Source organism: Parasteatoda tepidariorum, chromosome 2 (genome assembly GCF_982258835.1).
Source record: "Parasteatoda tepidariorum strain Cologne lab strain chromosome 2, Ptep-v5.0, whole genome shotgun sequence".
Lineage (NCBI taxonomy): Eukaryota > Metazoa > Arthropoda > Arachnida > Araneae > Theridiidae > Parasteatoda > Parasteatoda tepidariorum.
Window position 1 is genome coordinate 53,250,349 of NC_141756.1, and position 16,256 is coordinate 53,266,604.

Below are 16,256 nucleotides of genomic sequence, written 5' to 3' on the forward strand. Positions count from 1 at the left end.
TTTTAAAAATTTTGACTAAACCTTTCATTTTCAACTTTTAATACATTACAATATATTAACTAATGAATCAAAAACATAAATAAGCATATTTGGCTAAACAGAAAGAAATATTCTGATTGATAAGTTTATGAAAATTCGATTTCTCATAATTTAGGAACTTTGTAACAAACTTGCATTTTTAAAAGATCTAATTATTTTAAAAAAACACTAAAAGCTATTAATTTTCATAATTTTAATAATTGAAACACTTTACTAAAAAAGTAGAAAAAGAAAGAAGGATGTCGCAACGCGTACCCCACCAATGACTAGACGTGGCATAAGCCTTGTCAACTCCTTTCTATGACCGCCATTTTCCGTGTATTACCTTTACCGGTAAGTATTTAAATTTATGTTATTTATCACGTTTATATAAGCCAAATTTTTGTTTTTAAACTTAACTTCATCGTTATTCATTAATTGAAGCTAACATTTGATAGTTTAGTGTTTTATTTTGTTCAAAAACAGAATCGAAATTTTTCCTGTTTACTAGTGAAGCCCATTTAATATCCTTATCGCCCACTGGACAATTTCAAATTGTAAGTTCTACATTTTTACTAGTTTCCAACAATTGATGTATAAAATATTTTTTTTTGCTCTCATTCTATTTATGCGATATTTTCCAAAATGAAACTCGTTTATCATTGAGTCATAACTTTGTGTTAATGTAAAAAGCGTCATCATTGCGTATGTGTCAATATCTACGTGTTGTAAAATAGATTCTCTTGATTTTGGTGGTACATTTTTACGCTTCAGTTTCAAACCTTTATTTAAGCGAAACATTTATGTACATTGTCAGCTATTGTGTCTAGTATTTAGTTTAACATTTCGAAGTGAAGGAGTCAACATCAAATTTGTGATTACCTGCATGAGAATTTTATTTTCTCAAATATTTCACATTTGAGGTAAATTAGTATCACATTCTGATTTCCAATTATCATATCTTTGAAAATATTGTTGTATTCTTTTGATGTATTTATATTATATTTATTGTAGTATATCATGTATTGTTCTGCTTCTTATTTTTGATTTCATAATTCAATTGGAATTCATTAGAGAAGTAGTTTGTAATTTGATTAACAGAATTAGTATTCGATTAAAAAACATTCCTTATTAATATTTGTTTTATAGTTTTAAAATTTGACTAAATTTTTTTATTATTGATTTGAGTAGCTTTATTTTGACATGAAATTAACTTAGAATTTCATAATTATTGGAATTTTATTTATTTCAATTTTGTAATGGTTTGACTTCTTATAGGTTTTCCAGTATTCTATTTAAATATGGGTAATATCTTTGCTAACCTATTCAAAGGCCTTTTTGGCAAGAAGGAAATGAGAATATTGATGGTTGGTCTTGATGCTGCTGGTAAAACAACCATACTGTATAAATTAAAATTGGGAGAAATAGTGACTACAATTCCTACAATAGGTAAAATTTTTTAAATTTAATCTTAATTGTTTTATTTATTTCATAACCCTTACATTTTGAGTGATAATTTGACATTTACATGAAATAGTGTATATTTAAAAATCTTTAAATTTTTTGATCCAATGTATTAGTTTTCAGAAATTTGTTTTTTGCCATTTGTTATTATTTTCTTGTCAAAATTTTTATATTTATTTATTGAGAAATACATAATTGTGGGCAATATTTTTTTGTAAAAATGCAAAAGTTATTACATTCAGTTTAAAAAAAAAAAAAAATCGGACGTATAATTAGATTTTTAAACTTTTGAATTGCAATGAAATTTTGGGGGTCTAATTATTGAATTGTATCATTTTCGGATATCAGAAGTTTTTAAAAATATGATGCTTAAAATGTAATCGCAACACTGATTTTAAGGAAAAAGGGAAATCACAATTTTACAATTTTGTTAGAAGCACTCTTATTATGTAGTAGCTTATGAATTTTCAGTCATTACTAAAAATTAATATTTTGTCATATTTTACATTGTTGGTCAATGATGCTTACTGTAACGTAACATGTTAATACCTATATAGAAGACAATAAGGTGGTCATAAGCCAAAGAATGAGAGCTTAAAAGCTGATGAAACTTTTGCTAAATCTTGTTAGAGAGAAGTTAAAATCCATTGGATTTTGGCGTCAATTTGAGTCCTTTAGATCGGAGGATCTTTTGCGACTTTGAATATTTGGAACTGTCAAATTTGCTATTATTACAATTCACATTCACACTACTTTACTATCAAACATTGATTTTCAGATTTTCCTGGTTTTAAGTTACAAGTCGCTGTTTGTATTTACTTGTTTCTAAAATCTAAATTGCTATTTTTATTCACCCATTTGTAATTGTTGGAAATATGATCAAATCAGCCGAATCTATACTCGTTGAGTTAGCCTAACCTGTCTTTATTCAGGAAATTTACTTACTTTCGGTTAATAATTTGTTTAAGATATTTTTTCTTAAATGGAGTGATCTGGAAAATGGAATTGCAGTATGAAGCAATGCTCAGAATTTTCTACATCAAAAAAAATATTTTTTTTCTATCTATCTACTAATTAAGCAAATGTAAAAAATTTTTATTGTTGTGCATTTACTGAAACAAAGATTAAATATTGGTGTAATTTCAAGGTACTTTTGAAAAGAGATAGGCTTCACATTTTATCAGTGAATAACTTCAGTGTGTTTATTATTGTATTTTTTTTTTTTGTTACTGTTTAATGTTAAATAATAAATTTGTTTATGTATTGCTATATTTTTATAAACTTTCAGCAGAAATAACATGTTGGCATTGTAAAATAAAAGTTAGGTAGTATCTCAATATACCTCTGTAATGCCTTTGTTTTTTTAATAATTTTGCTCTTTTAGTGCCATTGCCCAGGATACCTTATGTTCTTGATTAAAATTAACCATAATACAAATTAGCTTCCAATTTTACAGGACTGGGTTTGAATATTTGAGTTCATTTTTGACATAAAGTAGAAGCACATATCATAGTAGTTGCCTGTGGGCTAACATTTGTTATAGATCCGCAGTTATTTATAAAATGCCTGCTTTGTCTGTGAAAAAATTATTGTAATTCAGGTTAACTTAATATTTAAGTGGGTTGCTACGTTTGATTCCATTTTCAGATGTGAGGTAACTGGCACCAGTAAAAATGTCGAAATTAGTTAGCAAGAAGAAAAAATTAAACATCTGGTTTAGATTCATAATAAATCTGTTGCCAACCTATTTTAGTTTTATTCCATGAACTTATCTTTACTTAGAATTTTGATGTCCTTATAAGGCCTCCCATGTCAAAGGGCTTCATCAATTTCATTGTATCCTGTAGAAAGACTATTCTCAAAATTAAAATACATTGAAGATCAAATATGTAATCAAGTTTATTTGATTAGGTTTTTTTTTTTTCTTCTTCTTAGGATTGAGCAAATAACTTGATCGTGAATTAAAGTTTTATTTTCAGTGTTAGCTAATAATTGTAAATGCTCCTTTTTATGATAATTTCAAATTAAAATCTGAAACATAAAATCCCTCATTCATAAAATTGCCACAGCCTTTGTGAAGATGGAAGAGCATTAAGTTTTTTGATTCCGGGTCCCTGGTAGATTGTCAATTGTTCATAGGATATCACAAAGATATTTTTAAAATTGTATCATATCAAGACATGAAAATTTTTTTGCAAAAGTACTGGAGGTAGGCAGTTTTTATAGTGTATTTTATTAAAATATGTTACTAGAATTTGTTATTTACCATAATTAGTAACTTACTCATATTTTTTTAATGTATTTCTTCTAAGAATTCTTTCCAAGTTGGTGAGTCTTTGGAGCTGTTTGTTGAATATTAACCCTATGGCAAATAAAGCTATTTCGTTCATTATTTAAAAAAAATTGCGATCTAGTGCCTCTTTATTTTCTGTGATTTTTATCTTATAAATAAATGAAATTCCAAATTGTTTTTAAAGCAGAAAATTAGAATAATTGTTTCATGAAAAGTTTCAAATAAATAGTTATTTAGAAAATCTTATGTTATAATTGTTTGGTTTTTTCCAATGATAATATAAGAACTGGATTAAAAAAAGTGACATTTTTAATTTTTTATATAATGTGTTATAAATGTGCAGAAATTAACGAAAACAGAGGTTTGACATTATAAAAGCATCCTTATGTCTGGGTGAAAAGGTCTGTTTCTAAATTGCAGGTTATTCTTTAAATTGGTATTTCTTATTGATGTAGTTTATTATAACTAAACTTATATCATAATATCTATAGTTTTTATATTAAAGGGGGGGAAATATTTCAAGGTCAAACTGAGATTTTGCTATCAATGTTAAATTACTTAATTTTTATGTTGACAATCTTGTCACAATTTATAAGATTTGCGTTGTCACACTTCGTATTCTTATTTGTAATTGAGACACTTTTTTTTTAGAATTTAGTTAATTAGGTTAGCTTGGGGTGAGTTCCAGGCTCTAGGCTTAATATAGATGATGGTTGTAATAGGATTGATATGTAGCTAGATCAAAGCACTATTTTAGGCTAAAATAGTGCTTTGATTTAGCAGCTATGTTGGTTGAACTGAAAACTATTTTTCTCTTGATGGTTATGAGATTCACTATCTCTCGAAATCAACGACTCTCCCAACCTCACCAATAGTTCCTCTATTGCTGGCCAGCAAGACTTATGCACAGATTGTGAGAAATTTCTATTCTAGTAAAAAATTTTATATTTCTAGTGAATAATTGTAAAATATATCATCAAATAGCAGTTGACTTCATGAATTTTTTTAAACTCAAGCCTGTCTTTATTTTCTAATTTAATGAAATATTTTATTTTCTACTTGTTAATTTGTTTTTGATGTTAATTGCAAAATATTTTTTTATTCTTTTAGGTTTTAATGTAGAAACAGTGGAATATAAAAACATAAGCTTCACCGTATGGGATGTTGGTGGTCAAGACAAAATTAGACCTCTATGGCGACATTACTTCCAAAACACTCAAGGTAAGTAAAACTTCAGATCTCTTTAATTGTTTTGCAATTAACTGGTTAGGTGTGATTGTTATATGTGTATATATCTATCCTTTTATTTATTTAATTTTGACTATTTTTTTTTTTTGACAAACTGAATCGTATTTCATTTTTTATGACAGATATTTTAGCTCTTATATTTAGCATCTGATAAGTATCACTCCTTATCCAAGTTAAAATGTTAAAAGTACTTTAAAGTTAAATAGTAATAACCTAACCACCCTGTGTTTATGTTCTATTCGTACTGTAAATTAATTGTTATAGGACAGGGGTGGCGAACCTTTATACACAGACATGCCATTTTCTCTATAAAAAAAATTGCTTAGTTAGGTCATAGACGTGCCGTCAAATAATTTTGACTTCGTGATTATTGGGAAAATAATAATACTAATTACTATCAACTCAAAACTCTTTATTTACATTGGGAAAAAAAATACATTTTGCAATGTCTCACTTATACACGTAATTCAACTTAAAATAACATCAGTGTGACTTCTGTTGTTGCAGATTAGATGACCAATAACTTATATTAGGTTGTAAAATGTTAGTTTAAGCAGGATTGTTGATTTTTTTTGCTAGTTATTTACTGTTAGCTTGCTTTTTACGGTTATTATTTGTTTTTTTAGTATTAATTTTAAATTTTTTTATTAATAATTGTTTATTATTTTGTTTTTTGTGAATTTTAATTTAATTGTTGCGTATGCTTCATAGTGTAACAATTGTGATCGGTGGAGTCCCCAAAATATTGTGTTGCGCGCCATTAGTTCGCCATCCCTGTTATAGGATAATCCCTTCTCTATAAGCATCCAATGTTAAGCATATTAACTTTTAACCCATAGAATTTGTTCACAGAAAAATGTGCAATGCAAGATAGCTTTTTATAATTTTTCAGTTAATTGCTAGAGTCTAATTTGCATTTATATCTGATTTGTAGCCTGTTTAAAAAAAAATTTAACTATTTAAATAAATCATCTAAAATCAATAAATCATTAAATAGTAACTTAAAGTATACTCAGAGAGCAATGATATAATATTCACATTTCCTTTTATTTAGTTATGGTCATAAGCTAACACATTCTTATACTCAAGATATTTGTGTGCTTGAAATATAAATATTTTTATTAAACAATACTTTATCTAGCATTAATAATCCAGTTAAATAAGAACTGCAAATCGGTAATATTTAACGTATAATGAAACATAAAGGCAAATTTAACATGTTAGCCTGCAGTAAAGAAAAATTCACGTATTTATGAGAAAAGCTAAGAAAAAGTACACATGGCAAATAAAATAATTACTCTCCAGAAATAATTTAGTTTATTGAATGAGAGGATATTGATTGTCCCATTGTTCACTTTTTTATTCCAGAGTGATATGGGCAAGCAATTATATAATAAACATCATAAACAGCTCAAAGGAAGAATCAAACATAAATAATAAAATAAAAATAAAAAAATTTCTGAAATTATGGAGCTCCAAATTATTTTTCGTTAAATATACATTATCAAAGTATACATTTGGAAAATGGCCTGGGGCTAAGCCACACCTGAATTCAAAACATAAACAACCGTTTAATGGTTCCAGAATTCCATGATATGTATGAAAATCTCTAAAAAAATAAATTTTATCCTGCACCTAATTTAAGGTTGTGGTATAAAAAGATTGCAGATTATATGAATGATTTTTATTTAGTGAAAAGGATTAAAAAGATAGTTTTGTTTTTAAATGTTATGAAATGTTATACATACTTCAGCATGACCATTACTTATGAAATCACACGTATATACAATGAGCATGTTAGTGCAATTTAGACTAATAATTATGCTTCTTAGAAAAGTCTTATAAAGCTTAGAAACTTTTTTAAAAACTTCAGTGCTTAATGCTTATTTAGTAATTTAAGTATAAAAAATAATAATTTTTTTTTTTTTTGTGCGAACACTGCATAAGCTGTAATAAAAAGTGCATTCTTCTGGACAAGCATGGAGACCTTTTTTTATAATGTTTTGAAATATCAACAAGTTTTTTATTTTTTTATTTTAACCTCTCCTTAAAATAAGAAAAGCATACTCTTTTGTTATGCCTCATTTAATCAAAAATTCTTATTGCCTTATTGATTGTCTTTAAATGTTTGGTTATTCAACAATATAGTAAATTTTTAAGTATGAAATTAAGTGTAAGAAAATTGTAAAGCTATTTTGGGCTACCTGCTACCTGTGGTTCAACGAACTGCTCTTCTAAAACTTATCTAAATCTTGGCACTCATACGATAACCAACTTTCAACTGCAACATCATTATATAATAATTTGTCAAAAAATATCTAAATAAAATTTGATTTAAATTTGGATTGTTTTAAAGTTATCCATTCAACGCAAATGCAAAGGTTGGAGCTGCTTTTTCTTTAAAAAATAAAAGCATCAAGATAATTAAATAAAGGAAACAAATTAGACCATTTTAAAATTGCTGAGATAATGATAGCATTCATGACTTTTGCATTTGTGATGAATACTTGTTTTTTAAAAAGTATTAAAAATTTAGTCAAATAAAGACATCAGGTACCTTGTTGCTCATTGAGTGAACCTCTTCTTTAAGGATCTGTCAAAGAAATTGCAATTTTTTTTAATATATATATTTTAAAAAGAATTTCTATTTGTGCAGGGTTGATTTTTGTGGTGGACAGTAATGATAGAGAACGTATTGGAGAAGCTAGGGAGGAATTAATGAGAATGCTAGCTGAAGATGAACTAAGAGATGCCGTACTTCTTATATTTGCTAATAAACAGGTATAACTATTTTTAAACCAAAATTTCGTGATTATTTTTTTAGAATACTGATAGAAAGTATGTATGGTATTAAAAAAGAAATTCAATTATTTACATAATCAAATTTTAATAAAATTCATAAGTGTCTCAAACTCAGTGATGTGGGTAAATTGATAGTTACATCATGGTATACTGTGTAAAACTTTTCCCTCTGTTGATAAAAAGTAAGTTTTCAAATGTAATATTAAAAGAAAAGAAAAACTAATACTATTCAACTAATAGTCTTGAAAATTATCAAAATGGCAATCTTGAAAATTAAAAACCTTGCTGCAAAATTTAGCTAGAAATAGATTTAAAAAGAAGAAAAAACATAAATTTTTAATCATTTTATTCTATAGTTATTCATCTATAGTATTTGAAATTTTTGTATTTTCAGTTTAAAGCACTAACTGAAATATATTTGAAAAAGCGCTTCTTGGTTAACACTTAAATGATTTTCAATCATCAGTGTCAAATTGTTTATTGATGTACGAACATAAAGGTATAAATAAACCTGAGATTTCAGATTATTTAAGAAATACTAATTTGGTGAATATCCTCATAGAATTTTTTATGTTTTTCCTTGAGCTTACTTTTATGTGATCAATACAGTGGTGAGATAAGCATGTAAAATTTTTGTGCAAAATAGTTTTATGCACTTTGTTAATTTGTTCATGATTTGAGTTGATGGGTATTTTCACTTTGTTCTTTTCCCACTCTTAATAGATCTCTCCCAGCCTTTGAATAAAATATAGTTAAATATTAAAGAATGCGTAATAAACTCATTTTTCGATTTATTAGAGCTCTGAATGTAAATATTTGAGAAAAGCAATGACTAATTTACAATAGAAATTTCTTTTCAAAAGTTCCTCCCAAAGAAACTTAAATTTTTAAATGAATTTTAAAAGGAAATTTTCCTTTTGTCTACATTTGAGGATAACAAACAGTTCTGGATCTATAAAAGAGACAGATATACAAACTCTTTTATTATAGATTAATTTATCTTCTGTCATATCAACTATCTCTTCTTCCAGACTTAAAATGCAAGCTCTATACTTTGCTTACTAAAATCTATTTTATCACATCTATTTATTATGCCTTATAACCAGTTATCTCAATAGACAATTTGTGTAGAAGAGAAGAAATGTAGTAAAAAGTTGGCTTAACTCGATTTAGACCATATTTAAAATGCTTTATGAAGAAAAGAAAAAAAATAAATTCGATATTAACTTCATTTCTGTTAAGTAATTCCAAAAGTTTAACTAATGATATGTAATACCAAGATTCTTAGTCTGATAAATAACAAATACTGTTAAATATAATTTTATTTTTCTGTGTAAAAGGGAAATGTCTTAGAATTTTTTCTTTTTGCATTTTTGAATTTTTTCTAATGTTACACTTTTACAGGATTTACCTAACGCCATGAATGCTGCTGAAATAACTGATAAACTTGGTCTTCATTCCCTACGAAACCGCAACTGGTACATTCAAGCTACATGTGCAACCAGTGGTGATGGCTTATATGAAGGCTTGGACTGGCTTTCAAACCAGTTAAAAAACCAAAAGTAACCACTGATCTTCAAGAACAATTTCATTAAGTGGACAATTGTAAAACCTTGATTGCATGGATGAAACTTGGTTTCAACCATGAAGAAAGTATTTTGTAGGAAAAACTGGATCTTTTTCCCTGAATGCTCTTTGCTTCTCATTCATGAGCCTACAACTGATGCATTCAGTACCATGATATTATTTTTTCTTTTTTTACTTTTCATTCAGTTACAGGCTCATGTATTAGAGTTGCAGTTCAACAGTTTATTGCAAAAATACAAAAAAAAAAATTGGGTATAAAAAATAAAAGAATTTGCAATTGTTTGTAAATAAATGAGTATTAAAAACTTATTTTGCTTTTGTGTTAGGGCCCAAAATGATCATCCATTTAACATTGTAACTGAGATGTCTTTATTATACTGTGTTTGTTTAGCTTTTAAGATAATTTATGACTTATAAAGAATAAAAAGTTTGCTCATACCTCTTCTGTTTTTGGTAACTTTTTCGAGTAATGAAAGAGCTGGCACTCATTTCATCGCGGCCCTGTTTTACCCAACAAATTTTTTCTCTCATCTAAACTAGAACAATTGCATAACACTTATTACATTAATAACATGTGCATTATTTACTCAAAATCATTCTGATAATGTGCAATATTGAAGTTAAGTACCAACAAAATTATTACTGTTTTAACTGAGTACCATTTTAAAGTGATCTTAGTGATTAGATATGAGCTTCTGTTTAAATTTCTGGTGGTGGAATTTTATTGTAATTTTACTTTATTATATAGGTTGCCAAAAACAATTTTAATAAAAAAGCTAATATAGAGATAAATGGTTGGGATACATTAGCCTTATTTTTTGATCCAAATAAATCTTAGGAAAGCAATTATTTATTCTGTTTTTTTTTACACATATATTGTTTGTGTTTCACCTTTATTTATCGCAACATCCTTTCAATAATTGTTTCTTTTTAATTTTGTGTATTTCGATTTAAAACAATTGTATATTTTGAATTACATGTAAAATTTCTGCAGCATTCAAGCACATTTTGAAGTTATATAAATAAATTGATATGAATTAAGTGTGGTCTATTTGAAATGCCCTTGGTCTTTCTCCTGATTTGATAAACTAATTAACTTCTGTTTTAGATTTCTTAACAAGTAAAAGAATTGTGTAAGTTTTAACTGTCATAAGTTCTTATAAATGACTATTACTAATTATGTTGGGCCCTTATATACTTTACTCTCTCGTTGAAAATGAGCCCTAACCTTTCCTATCATACATAATTTTGTAGATTCTGTAGTTAAAATTTCTATTAAATCCTCAAATCTTTGATATATTTTCTACTCTTAAGATTACGTGTGAATAGCTTTAAATAATTACCTTCTAACTAAGAGATTTTGCATAAGTCTAAGCTTTTCATCCTCAATATAATGATCAACATTTATGCTTAATTTATCTTTCAGTTCAAAAGAAACTTAAATAAACTAGTTCTTGCGTATTTAAATATTGAATAATAAAAATGTTAATGTACTCAAATTTTAGATGCATGGGAAGTTTCATTCAAAGAAAAAAATATATGTTGGGGTGCTATTGAAAAATGTTTAATCTTTAAAAGAACTGACTTGGTTGAGCGGCAAATATTAATGAAACTGTATTTAAATGATATTTGTGAAAATTAATAAAGAAAAAAAATAGTAAACTGGCCAAATAACTTCTGCAACTGTTTAAAAAATATGCAGAAATGAAAAAAAGTTCAAGTCTACTCCATTAATTTTTCATTAAAACATATTGTAATTTATAATTCCTGGCAAAATTCTAATTCAATATTACTTTGGCATTTGAAAATTAGAGCTTATTAAATATCAGTATAATGTATGAGTGTTTTTAAAACATTGAATTTGTTTTTTTTTTTTTTTTTTTTATGTATTTACAATTATTACTTTGAAAATGTTAATGTAGCTCAGCACGTAACATATGCAAATTTTTTCTTTATATATATTTCCTCACGTTATTTGGAATACATAATAAGACTATGTTAGAGGGAAACTTTTATGCCTCTAGCAACTTCTGTGGAGACAAATTTTGATATCTGAAGCAACTAAAGCTACTATTTTTTGTAATCTTATCCTATTGGCAGCCCTATAAGTTTTCAGTCTTTTGACTGTCTGAATTTAAAGAAATAAAAAATAACAATGGAGTGAATTGAGCAAAAAAAGCAATTTCAGTTAAAGTTTACAAAAAGAAAAAATTAATCTTCATCAGTTGCTGCATCTTATTTTTCACAATATGCATTGCTATTGCATTTAACTGTGTGTATAACTTTAAAAAATTTTGTTAGCCTATAAACTTCTTAACATTTTTATTATTTAAAAATATAAGGTTGTTTTTTGTTTTTTTTTTTTCAATTGTATGTATGGGTGAAAAAATTTTAGATAGGAAAAATGTAAAAAGCTAATTCTTGAAGAAATAGGTACATAATCATTATACTGAAACGGTTGCAGTTTGTCTCACCGAGCTGCATAATGGGCTATTACCCCGATGGTCTGGGAAGCGTCCCTGAGGATGACTCGAAGACAATACAATTTTGATCCTCTGGAAAGTGGATGGCTCCCCCTCTTTGGTAGCCAGACTACCAGCGCGCAAAATCAGTCCCTCTACAGTAGAACAGTTTTACGGAGACATACCGCACACCCTCTCTCTTGCCTGCTGGGTGATCGAAGTGGTCACTCATCCACAGCCAGTGATTCACAACTTTGGAGGTAAACTTTATGTCCACTATGGGTGAGACTAGTCTGAAATAAACTAAGAAATTCTGTTTGGTTTGAAACGTCTTCTATGTAAACAGTGGATTAAGCTGTCCATGGTTAAAAGCCGAGTGTCTTTCATTAATAAATCGTGAAAAATTTACAACTAAAATATTTTCAAAAGATAGAAATGTACCTAATAATCACTAATGCATCTTTACTTCTGATTTATGAACACCATAATCAAAGAAAACATTAAAATTATGTTTGAAACAAATTTTGTTTTAAAAATAGTTACTGTAATAAATCATTTCAAGGCTGCTTAATATCTGCCTATGAGACAAATGGCAGATATTTTTCTTTTCAAACAAAAAAGTATCCTAAATATGAAGTAAACGAATCTCTCTTCACAGCATTCATAAATAGGATTTATTTTGTTGCCAAAGCTAGTTGAACAAGTTTCTTAATGTATGAATACAATTTGGTAAGAGAGATAGATGATTAGTAGTGCCCCTTGTAATATTAAAAAATTTGCATCTTTCACCTCTAGTTACTCCTGTGTATTGTCAGTCTATGGCAGTGTTTCCCAAAGTGTGGTACGCGTACCCCCAGGGGTACGAGAACAGTCTAGAGGGGGTACCCGCTCTTATGTGAATATCTTACAACAAAGGAACATTTCAAAAAAATTTTATTTAAAAACAAAGCTCTCCGTAAAAATTAACAATTAAATATTTTTCTATTGGCTATTTTTTGCTGAGTTAACAGTTAATAATTAGTATTGTCTAAAGTCAGTTGTAATTTTCAACTTTTGTGCAACTTTTTTCATAGTAAAAAATACATAAATTTTTTTATTAGGATACACAGCGTTACGAAAAATTTAGAAAGGGTACACAAGAGTAATAAGTTTGGGAAACACTGGTCTATGGGAAGAACTCCCCTTGATATTTATCTGGAGTAGTGGCGGTTACTATGTCTACGTGGTTTAACTATTTCAAGTTGAGTTGTTGGATCAATATTTAAGACCAGCTTTAGCAAGAGAAAGCTCTCCTCTTTCAGGGTTCTTACTGTCCTTAAAAAACTGCTTAATTTTTATTTTGGAAAATATGGGCCCTTAAAAATACTTAATTTTGTTACAAGGTTTTTAAAAGTCCTTAATTTCAAAAATACTTTAAATTTTTATTTCTCAGTGCAAAATAAGAATGCATGATTTGCTTCAAACAAGAAAGTTTAATATTTGGTAACTATTTATATCTTTGAAGTTTTAAGATTGTTACTCTTATTATTTTTATTTCTTAAAGATAAGCAGATTGTTACGTAAAAAATTTATATCTACTCAATTAGAAGATCCCGAACTCTTTGTTATTATGTCTATTAGAATCAAATTCAAACTGAGAATTTAACAATCATTTTTTTTTTTCAGTCAACATTGCTACTAAATTAAAGTGACCACATTTTTATTGAGACAAAGCGGGACAAATGGGATGAAATGAGTATTACAATTTAGTCAAACTTTCAACACGCACAATATATATATAAAAATACGAATAAATGTTTGCAAAAATATTTTCAACATCAACTGGAAGTAAGTCAGATGCTGTTTGAATAGTATAGGTATAGAATGTGCGTTGCACAACCTACTCCAATATTTTTTTGCTTCAAATGTTCGTTAAGTTTCGTAAAAACGTTATTGATGCCTCTTCTAGCTTTTCCACCAAAATTTACGTTAGTGTTATCAGCACAATGGGCAATAATTTTATTGTTTAAATTATTCTTTTTTAAAATAGTATCTACTTAATAAATCAAAAATTATTTGTGAAGTTTCATCAGGCAATGAAACAAAATCTAATATTCTAATTTTAATTCCTGTTTCTAGATCAAAAAATCTAACACCTGTGGGAAATAATTTTAAATCTTTGTGGTTGGAAGCATCAGAATATATGGATATAAATGCGCATTTTTCTAATTCTTTCTACAATTGTGAAAACGAATATGGTGAAAAAACATTACAAATAATTGCTTCGGTTTTTGTCCTTGCACATGCATATTTTTTGTCGTATAATGTTTTGATCACTTGCGACGTACAATCCATTGATCTGAAACTTTGATTGTTGTTTATGGTGCGGAAAGCAAATAGCCCTTCCGCTAATGCTAGCTGTTTTTCCGTGTTGCTAAAGCTAGCACTGCGAAAAAACTTTTCCATTTTATATGAGGAAGCGACATTATTAAAAAATCTTTTGTGCCTCTTTGTCGCTAAATGCTTAGTAATATCGTTTTTTCCACAATGTGAGACCGAAAATTCAGCATTGCGTTTATCACACAGTACCATATAGTCTATTTTGGTACTTTTAATAAATGGAAATTCTCTGCTTAGCTCTTCATTAAATTTGCATCCTCTTTTTTTACTCATCTTTTATTTTGTGGGTAAATACTAGAAATAAATAAAAAAATTATTACAAAGGCTAAAAAAGAGTATTAAATTTTACCTTATTGACCGTTACTTTGTGGCGACTATTGCTCAATCTTTGTCAATCAAATAATGAGTCAAACCGAACGTCAAATTGAGAACAACAAACCGCACTGTCTAACGGCAGTCCGCACTTATCTGAATTAAGCCGAAACGTAAAGACAATGATAGCACACCACCGAGTAAATCTAACCTGGTACATTGCCTAATTTAGTTTACTCTGCACGCATTTTATGTGTTTTTTATGTATTTTTTATTTCTTTATATTCACCATAATACTTAATAAATAATAGGAATATATTTTTACAGTACATTTAAAATAAGAAATGCAGATATTTTCTAAAAAGCGGGACATTTTTAAAAATCGGCGGGACGCGGGACAGTCCCGCCAAAATCGGGACGTGTGGTCACTTTATACTAAATAGTATACTGTTTTGTTTTTTTTTAACTTTTGATTGCTTTAAAATTCATGTTTTTCGACAAATTGTTTAGTAATATTATGCAGGGCTGATTGTGCTCCAGAAAAAAAATCGGAATTTTCGCTATCAGTGATCCGGAAGTTTCAAAAAATCATTGATCACAGAAGTTTCCGGAAATCAAACTTTCAAAGGTGGAACTTAAAAACACAGTTTATTTTATTTGTAAGGGAGAGCTAGAGATATACTTTATAAGCTTATATTCATGATTAATATTAATTTTTTTATCAGTGAATAGTTGTTCTAATCATAAACTCAAGAAAGAAAGACATATTGGTAAATTTTAATTACTTCTCCAGGTCATCATAGGTATGTGTAAAATTTTAAATATATTTTAAGTAAACTAAGAAATATTGAGAAAAAGGAGAAAAAAAACCTTGTTTAATTTTTTTTTCAATTTAAACTTTTTTTTTTGTGTGTGTGTTTGTTTTTTTAACTCAAAAAATTTTCCGGAATTTTGACTTGGGCTCACAATCACCCCTGATTATGTAAAGTTAATTCCTAGTTTTGGCTGGAAATAATTTTATGTAAAACTCATCATAAAAGTAAATATATCTAACACATTTGCTGTTTAGCAATAAGTAATTTCAAAATGATAAAGTTACATACAGTTTTTTATATGTTTTTCAATATTTTTACAAAACGTTTCCTGTTAAGGTGATATTACAGGATTACTTTATAATAAAAGAATACAACTTTCAGTTTTAAAATGTTAATTTGCGAAAAAAAAATTGAACATCAAATCATAATAATAGTAGAGAATAACATTAAGAATGAATTAAGTTAGGCCTAATGAGAAAAAAAGTGGAATGATTTAAGGTGCTTAGATATTAGTATGGCCTGTTTTTGCTTGAAATAGAACTTAATTTAACATGACAGTTAAGAAAACTATTCTCATGCATAACTCAGATTCAACTTTTTAGCATTAATTCTTTTAATATATACCCTTATAAATGAAACATTTTATTAATAGAAAGAATTTTTTTGGCTTAACTGAATATTTAGCAAGATATGCTCACAACTGAATATGTGATGCATGTCTAATAATGAAATATAAAAACTTGTAATAATTTTTTCAATGTTTTCTCTCATTTCTTTATTTACTTTTTTTAAAAATATATATGAAAAAAAAAGTGCAAATCTTAATTTCTGCACTTAATGTTACAATTCAATTTAAATGAAATTATTAAAAAATGA

At 27.5% G+C, this 16,256-nt stretch overlaps 1 protein-coding gene across 3 annotated transcripts; it reads left to right on the forward strand.

The window, feature by feature from the left end:
* The first annotated feature begins 322 nt into the window (after positions 1-322).
* On the forward strand, positions 323-10,453 carry Arf1 (ADP-ribosylation factor 1). 3 transcript variants are annotated; one of them, XM_087157343.1, is made up of 6 exons: positions 323-372; positions 505-575; positions 1,297-1,467; positions 4,886-4,996; positions 7,680-7,804; positions 9,230-10,453. In XM_087157343.1, exons 3-6 carry the CDS (start codon positions 1,320-1,322, stop codon positions 9,389-9,391), a joined length of 546 nt encoding a protein of 181 aa, XP_087013469.1. In that variant the 5' UTR covers positions 323-372; positions 505-575; positions 1,297-1,319; the 3' UTR covers positions 9,392-10,453. The 3 variants fall into 3 exon arrangements, with proteins under 3 accessions (XP_087013469.1, XP_015903443.2, XP_087013471.1); XM_016047957.4 differs by lacking the exon at positions 505-575; XM_087157345.1 differs by lacking the exon at positions 323-372 and having other exon boundaries at positions 551-941.
* Positions 10,454-16,256: the final 5,803 nt, after the last annotated feature.